General features: G+C 37.4%; 1 protein-coding gene across 3 annotated transcripts; it reads left to right on the forward strand.

The window, feature by feature from the left end:
- Nucleotides 1-290: 290 nt before the first annotated feature.
- On the forward strand, nt 291-8,254 carry LOC107831062 (E3 ubiquitin-protein ligase APD2). Of its 3 annotated transcripts, XM_016658788.2 has the most exons (12): nt 379-458; nt 542-789; nt 2,400-2,483; nt 2,970-3,076; nt 3,152-3,277; nt 3,363-3,459; nt 4,099-4,173; nt 4,286-4,368; nt 4,632-4,778; nt 5,827-5,899; nt 5,984-6,335; nt 7,903-8,254. In XM_016658788.2, exons 4-12 carry the CDS (start codon nt 2,975-2,977, stop codon nt 7,976-7,978), a joined length of 1,131 nt encoding a protein of 376 aa, XP_016514274.1. In that variant the 5' UTR covers nt 379-458; nt 542-789; nt 2,400-2,483; nt 2,970-2,974; the 3' UTR covers nt 7,979-8,254. The 3 variants fall into 3 exon arrangements, with proteins under 3 accessions (XP_016514271.1, XP_016514274.1, XP_016514273.1); XM_016658785.2 differs by lacking the exon at nt 2,400-2,483 and having other exon boundaries at nt 291-458; XM_016658787.2 differs by lacking the exons at nt 379-458; nt 542-789 and having other exon boundaries at nt 2,355-2,483.
- The last annotated feature ends 428 nt before the right edge of the window (nt 8,255-8,682 follow it).

Below are 8,682 nucleotides of genomic sequence, written 5' to 3' on the forward strand. Positions count from 1 at the left end.
AGTTTTTTTTTTTTTTAAATATAAAACTTTAGCATAATATAGTGGAAATTCAAGTATAATACTCTGGAGTTATGCTGGTGTTTCTAATTTAGCATTTTAACTAAGGATAATTTTATCCAAATTTTATTTTTGTATTTAATAGTGATTGTTTTTAGTAACACGGGCTATTTTCCATTACCAACCCAAAAAATTGTGAGCACATGCTATTTTGACTTTTTTTTTTTTAAAAAAAAAAGACAGAACTATAAATGAGCTGCTTCTTGCTTAAACTTGTCATTTTCCGTTTGAATTAAAGTTAATGCGGAATGCATGTGGCTGTAATCACCTAACTGCCACTCTTAAATATTCTTCATTTTCAGCTACCATTCCGAATCTCAGTATATCCCAAAAAATTAAAAAAAATTAGTTTGACTGATTGGTGAAGCCACTGGATTCAATCATGAACTCTTCTCATCAGAGTAATAATATTCAATTTAGTTCTCAATTAAATTCCTACTATTTTCTCCCAAACTTGTTCTTCACGTTTTTCTTCTTCTTTCAGAATGGAAGATTCAGATCGGAATCCGTCATTTTCCGGCGATGCGTCTGCGTCGACATCGCGAGAAGAGGAGGAAGTTCCGGTGATTGACGACGATGATCGACGGCCTCCGTTGCCGTTTCCGGAGAGGAATAGTGTTTTTCACAATGCGCCGTATTTTCCGGCGGCCGATAATGAGGAAGCCGTGGTGCCGTTGGCGAGAGATGATACCTGGTCATGCGTAGTTGTTGTTCTCACTTTCTGGTTCTTCGGTAGTTTTTCTCAATATTTAAATTAATTTGATGATATTTTTGTTTTTTCACCAGCTAAATATAAAAAAAAATTCAGTTAACTTATTGTTTACTGATCAATGGTTACATTTATTGGCACTATTAGGATCATATATTTTTTAATAACGGGCAACTAGCGAGCAGGAGTTATCTTATGGAACACAGTTATTAACAAATCAAACTTAGTGTATGGCTTTAGTCGACCAAAAAAGAAAGAGAGGATAAATTTCAATATTTACTGTCCCGATAACTACTACCTATCATATTTGCAGATGTTCATTGTGCCCTTTTTTCCTTGTATACTTGTGTCTTATTTCCCGTTTTTTTTTTTTTTAAATCTTAGAATATCCTCAGTTTTAGTGGAAAAAATGTAAATAAAAGAGTTTGAAGTCTTTCGATACTTGAATAAGCACCTCTTTTTTTGGTAAGTAAATTTTTTATTACCCCTAGAGATGATCAGCAGTCTCACCTCTAGAAAGCTGATAAGCTACTATCTTATATCTCCTCCTGACTTCCCTAAAAAAAGGATGAGAACTCCAAGCTAAGACACATCATTCACAATGCTATATGACTGCTAGACTACCCTTCTTCTGTACAACATCTTTCTCCTAGGCATCAATGAAACAGTATCAAGGATAGAAATTCATAGTTTCCAGCTGCCCTGCAATCTTCTCGTTGTGACTTCCTCGACAAGGACATCCTGTACTCATTTTGCAAAGAGTCTCCACATTTCTCCTTCTTCCCTGGAATAAGCACCTTTACATGCCAATTTATGTTTCGTTCTTTAGATTGGTTACTTAGCCATTTAGTATCATGTACTCTACTGTCTCGGACCTTGTAACTTGAGTTAGTTATGCAAAATTGATGCCAAAAGAGGACAAAGATCAGTAGGTGTTAAACCTTTTGATCTTGTTGACCGCCTATGGTTTTTCTCTTAGATGACAGACCACTACGACCATCACTACAACAAAATAAGTATGACAGCTCAATCCCAACCAAAACAGGTAGGCGATTTGAATTCCTCATCATCCTTCACTTGGACCTGTTTCATTCCTATATTCGATAATTTGGGGATCTCTAACGCTGAAAATCATATACATTTCTACTGATATATCTATAAAAACTAAAAATGTTCCGAGCAAAATTGGGCCTAATGCAAGCATGCCAATATGATTAAGATTTTATTCAGAACTATCAGGCGTCACTCATATGGATCTTTCGCTTCTATTGCATTCCGTTTTGGCTAAGTCTGCATGGATTTCGAGAGATTGTAGGTTTTTTTAGACAGCTTTTTTCATGTGACTGTAGGTCTATCTCGTCCCTTTTAAAACCTTTAATTATTATGATTTCACACCTATAGCCCTTTGCATTTGGAAGTTTAAGTAGGACATAGATAAACCATCTCAAACGACATTCTCTCATGTTGTTCGTTATGCATACAACTTGCACCTCCTGGCGGATGTGGTGAGATCATTTTTTATCTTGTCTGATTTTGTATGCACGCACATCTATCTTATCATCTGCATGTGTGTGACACTCATCTTGTTCATATGTTGGGCCTTAAGATGAAACAAATTTATGAAAATGAACAGGGATTCAAAATAACAACTATAATTTTTATGACAATTGGCTAGAGGATGTGAATTTCATGGACATCTGAAGTTGACTGCAGTTAGGTAAGTATGGTAAATTGATGATGGATTGGGGGGAAGAACGGCTGGCTGGTAATGGTAGTGTGTTGCTCCAAATGATTAAAAAATCATGTATTTTGATGGCTTCATGTGACTTTGTTCAACTATTGTTACATTGTGCAATCTTATATTTGGCAAGTGAATCACTTAACTATACTAATAGGTCCGCTAGCATGCTCTTGTTATTATTTTTACTTAAAAGCTTTAATTCAATGTAAGAAGCACGCTATACTAAAACGCTTTTTCCGCTTACAATTTTCCTTATTTCTTTCCTCCCAGTAAACACACTATTTGACACTTCAGAGCTTTCTTTGTTGAAATAATTTCTCTTTTCTCCAGTATCTATGACTTTGATAGGGAGTTTCCCATTAATACGCTTGTCCATTTCCATTTTATTGTTTATTTTCTTCCACTAGACACACTGTTTGACACTTCAAAGCTTGCCTTGATGAATGTTTTCTCTTTGTTCAGTATCTATGACTTTGATACTGGGGGTTTATGGACCATCCAATTTGCAGCTTGGACCAAATTCCTCAATCCTGATAAAACCCAATCCCTTATTTGTGGAAAATATAAAGGTAAATGTGTATCCTTAGCCTACATTTTTATTATTTCCTTAGTTTTTTGTTTAACAATTTGTGTCTTCCTACTAGGTGGAAGAGATGGATGATGCAAACACTAGACCAATGGTGTATGGGTTTTATGAAAATCCTTCTCTTGATGTTTTAACAACTTTTTCTGAAGCTTACAAAACCTCTCTTCCTGCAAACACTAACAAGGCATGACATGGCATTAAATTTCTCTGTACTCTCTGATACCTAGCTGAGGATGGTTACATGAATTTTCTTATGTTTGATTTTACAGCAATGGATATATTACTTGAATCAAGGATCTCAAATAAACATTTCATATAGTGTCAATTCCTCAAGTTCGCATTCTTTAGTCCTTATTATTGCTCAAGGTAAGTTCATCTTCGTTAATTTTTGTTTACTAGTGTCCCATTTATTGTTTAAGGGTGAATCTGAATCTATACTAGGATGTTCTGTAAGTCAGCATCAACACTTATCAAATCAATCCAAGTTTATGGGCTTTTCACCTCACATTAGCAGTATCATAGGATGTAACTAGTGTAGAGGACTCGTCACAGTCCTCAACGTGGTAGGAGTGCGTTCCACCTCACTATTGCAGCATAGCTTCTATGATCCTTGAGTGCATTGTGATCTTTGATTCTTAGATGCTCATCCAGAAAAACAAAGAATATTTTACTTTGTACTATCATTTAGCTTACAGTTGACCCATAATTTTTGTCTAAGCTAGACTCTCCTGAGTCCCAGTCCCCACCTTTCAGACCCAAGGTCAAAAACAAGTGTTCCCTGGCACTATCTATCTCCTTGTTTTCCTCGTAAAGTAGTCCATCAGAGGGGTGTATTCTGGTCCAACCCTTCAATGGGAAACCATCTTTGTAGCTCACTCCCTTGGAAGGTGGTTATCTGACTTTTCAATCTTCGTATTGAATACAGCTAGTCGAATACTGACGTGCTAGCTCCATTTCAGTTTTCTAACACTTAGATATTTTTCTCTAAAAGTTGATGAACTGCAGGAAGCGAAGGGCTAGCGCAGTGGCTTGAGGACCCATCATATCCAAATACTACATTATCATGGAATGTCATTCATGGTAAGAAAGAAAACTAGCTAAGTTACTTATGGTCCGTGCATAAAAGGTCTTGTAAGAACTGTACATCACAAAAGATAGAAGTCAGCTTATCGCACCAACTGCATTTCTGCAGGGAATGGCACAATCAGCCAGGACATAGGAAAATCCTCTAGTTATTACGTGGCAGTGGGCAACTTGAACTCTGGAGTTGTGCAGGTCAAATAAGTAAACTGAATGCTTTGTACCTTTACCAAGTCTTAATTGTCACTTATGATAGTACGCTTCATGGCAAGTATGGTTGTAGAAGCTTCCTTCCCCCTGATGAACACTTATTTAATCAAATTGGTAGAAAGAAATTGTGATGTTCGTGATTTTTCAAATTACTTTGGGTGTGGGTTCGTAGTTTCCTGCTTTGCACTGGAATTGCGTTATCTTACTTCTTTTTTGTTATTTATCATGTTTGGTTTTGAGCAAAACAGGTTCGTTTGGATATTAAAGGTAGGGCTTTGCTCTATAATACAACCGGTGCCTACTACGAGTGCAACCTTAGACGAAAACAGTGTAGTATGAGATTCTTTTTGGCCGGTCGAAATGCTGCGCTTTTGACTTCGCCTCCCCAAAGGCCAGTAAGTCACCAGTTTTTTCTAGTTCTCCTTGTTTAACTCTCTCAGCAAAGAATATACCCAATATGAATGCGCTAGTTTTGCTATCAATACATTTGCAGTTTTTTTTTTTTTTTTTTTTTTTTTTTTTTGAGAAGGATACATTTGCATTTTTTAGCAGTCTTTGTATTATTCCTATTAAAAGTTCTTTCTTTGATCAGTGAATTTTAAACCTCATATGGACACAATCTTGAGAACTTCAGTTAATTTACGATAGAGAATTGGAACTTGGGTCTAACTCAATCCCAAAAGCTAGGTCAAGAGGTGGGGATTGCCCAAGCCATATTAAGGAGACCACCCATTCCTTAAAGCACCGATGTGGAACTCTTCACAATTTATTTGTTGGAATAGTATGTTCTGCGTGAAGTTATAGACCTTGGGCCTGACTCAACCCCGAAAACTAGCTAATGAGGGGATGATTTGCCAAGTCCATATAAGGAGATCACAACCCATTCCCTCAAGCAATGTGGAATTTAACACTCCCCTGCACACCCAACTGGAGCTTGGATAACATAACAAGGGCCTAACATTGAGAAATACAACAACCGGGATCGATGGGTCTAACACTAATACCATGTGAAGAAATGGACCTTGGGCCTAACTCAATCCCAAAATCTAGCTCACGAGGGGAGAACTGCCCATGTCCATATAAGGAGACCGCAACCCATTAATCAACCAGCTCGGGACTTTAACAATTCTGTTTGTGTATTTTATAACTTGTTGAATGGAGACTACTTGAGTGAATTAAGACCAAGCTGTAACTTTTCTGCTTCCATCATCACAAACAAGCAATCGTTGCTGGGACTAGATTTTTAAGATGGAGTTAACTAGTTAATATAGTTATTGCATTACTGTGTTTGAAGATTTCACATGAATTTGTCATGACGACTCCATCCTTATAAGGATTATAGATTGTCTTGTTAGAGATCCTTATTTGAGTACGTTTAGTTATTTGGCCTCAACTCGAACAGATTTCATGCGAATGAATTTAGGCTTTTTAAAATTCCTGTAGGGTACAGCTACCGGTATGTGGAGTGTCAAACTTTCCTATGGACCTCGATGGATCACATATCTTCTTGGAGTAGGTATATTTCTCTTTTCTACGTAAATCTGACGTCCTAATTGAAAAACCTGTAGTTTTTCATATTCATCATTCTTTCAAAATGCAGGAGGTATGAGTTTTCTCATTTGGCTGGTATTCTGGTACTTGAATAATATGCAATCCACTCATCAGGAAGGGACTAGAGATCCAGTGGGGCCGATGGAATCTCAGCAGACCCCTCTTCTTTCACGCAAAGATGATGATCTCACAAGCTGGGGTTCTTCTTATGATGGTCTTTCACAAGATGACGAGTATAATGAAGATGGACTGGACCTCACTGCACCTCAAGGGAAACAAGTAAAAGATGGTGAATACAACAGCAATATTCGCCGTCTTTGTGCAATTTGTTTTGATGCGCCAAGGGACTGCTTCTTTCTTCCATGCGGACACTATGCGTCCTGTTTTGAATGTGGAACAAGGTATGCCACTCCTCTCGCTAAAAACTATAAATGCTTCATTTTTGAGTTTAAACTCAAGAAGGAAGGACCAAGTACTTGCAAGAGAATATGGGTTATATGCATATGAGAGAAACCAGCTAGCGATGACACGCAGCTACCCATCCTCTAATAAAAAAAGATCATCATTGAGAGTTGAATATTATTGTTCTTGCTCATTAAGAAAATGTGGTTCGGGGATACTATTATAGCTACATGGATGGGGTAGTATAGGCATATATCTAAGACCAAACTTAGGACTAGTCACAGCTTTGCCCTCAAAGGAAACTATCACCTATCTGTCTCATTCCCACAACCAAGAGATCCTGTTATGGATGTTGCTCTTCCCCTTTCCTTTTTTCCATTTCATCTTCTAGCTCCCTCCCTTATTTCTGGCATTTCGTCTTCATCATTGAGAGTTGAACATTATTGTTCTTGTTCATTGAGAAAATGTGGTTCGGGTTTACTATTCTAGCTACATGGATGGGGTACTATAGGCATATATCTAAGACGCAACTTAGAATTAGTCACAGCTTCGCCCTCAAAGGAAACTATCGCCTGTCTGTCTCATTTCCATAACCAAGTCCTGTTATGGATCTTGCTCTTCCTCCTTTCCCTTTTTTCCATTTCATCTTCTATGCTCCCTCCCTTTTTCTGGCAATTCTGTTTTGCCATCCCCCTCTCATTGTTCTAAATTTCACCAAGGCAGCAAACAAATTTCAATATCATTTATTGAACTGTCATTCGTGCAAGCCTTGAAAGAAAGGGGGCAATACTGTGATCAATCCTTCTACAATATATTAAGAAGCCCACAATATAAACTGCTCCAAGATTTGTCTTTTTGATCATCAGAACCGTAGAGTTCCAGTACTATAAATGAGAAAGTCATACTGCCTGCTGAAATACAGGCTAAACATAATGCTCTAGTATATTAAGATCCGTGCTAGTTAGTACGTCAATCCGAGGTAATATTGCCTTCCTTTTTAGGGGTTACATAAGCACTCGGGTGTCAGTCTGCGATGGCATGCTGCTTTACTTAGCATGCATCAAATTCTAAGAATCTGTTCAATGGTATTTATCAGCGGAGAAAGAAAGAAAGAGAATCTTATCCCAATGATTTAATGGTGTGATTGAGAACAAGAACGAAAAAAGACTAAAGAGATAGCTCTAGCTGGTCACATTCCACCAAATTTCTGTAGTAACTCCATCTAGTTGGTTATTAAGATCTAGCTATTACTAATACTCTGCCTATACTTGTTAAAAAAATTAATACCCCACCTATTTCGAGCTAAATTGCAGAAACATGTAGTTCGAGTCTTAGTCTGTTGATAGTTAAAATGGATCCAGGAAACTGGAAATTCATAAATTGTTAAGGTACATACAACTTTGTGCTATGACTTAGAGGATGACCTAAGTTTACTGTATTTGCCAAGGCATTTTCCCCAATTCCTAGTAACTTAGTCGTTGGTGGTATCTACACTGGCAAAGTAAATGCTCAATGCATATGGAAACTCCATGCATGACTGGTAACACCATGAATTGACATTTACAGGATAGCAGAAGCTGCTGGTACTTGCCCAATCTGTCGCAGGCCTATGAAGAAGGTGAGAAAGATATACTCAGTTTGAGCAGCCAAGAGAAAGCTGTTGTAGATACAATGTACATAGATCATGGATATACCATGTACTCCTTCCAGTGAATTAGTCTTTGAAGATGCTGTAAATGAAATAGTTCACAGTGTTGGTAGGCCTATTTCTTTTTATGTGAATAACTAAGAGCATGTGTAGCTGGCAGCACATATGTATAATGTGATGCCCTTTTCCTTCTGTTGCCATCTTTTTTGGTATAGCCGGCAGCACATAATGTATTCTTCTGTAGCATGTATTTTAATTCTTTTTCCCCTGGATGTTTGGTTCTTTACATTGGTTTACTCTACCAAATAGCAATTACACTATCATGTACTTGAAAACATACAGTTGGTGAAGTTACGCACATTCTTGTTGATATTCTAATATCTACGGTTTTTAACCATACTGCAACACTCGGAGTCTCTAGATTATATTCTTGTTTTTTTAATGACTATTTTCTTTGTTTTGCCCTACTACCATACACAAGTGATCCATAATGGTCCTTCAATTACGTTTTCTGTTACTTGAACTCTCCTACCTATCGGCTGGAAGCGAAAGACGAAATATAACTGTATAAACAAGTTGTTGAATTTGTGTATGCGAACCTTACCCCTATCTTATACAGGTAAAAAGACTTTTTCCAACAGACCCTCGGCTCAAGCAAGTACAATATCAATAGTAAAGAAATGCATGTAAAAACATGG

The sequence above is a fragment of the Nicotiana tabacum genome, chromosome 10, assembly GCF_000715075.1.
Source record: "Nicotiana tabacum cultivar K326 chromosome 10, ASM71507v2, whole genome shotgun sequence".
Classification (NCBI taxonomy): Eukaryota; Viridiplantae; Streptophyta; class Magnoliopsida; order Solanales; family Solanaceae; genus Nicotiana; species Nicotiana tabacum.

What these genes read in the sequence shown, in the direction of transcription:
- LOC107831062 (XM_016658785.2), top strand. Translation starts at nt 543, where the DNA reads ATGGAAGATTCAGATCGGAATCCGTCATTTTCCGGCGATGCGTCTGCG. An exon ending in ATCATGGAATGTCATTCATG is followed by an intron (nt 4,174 to 4,285) that starts GTAAGAAAGAAA and finishes GCATTTCTGCAG; the next exon opens with GGAATGGCACAATCAGCCAG. An exon ending in TGAACTCTGGAGTTGTGCAG is followed by an intron (nt 4,369 to 4,631) that starts GTCAAATAAGTA and finishes TGAGCAAAACAG; the next exon opens with GTTCGTTTGGATATTAAAGG.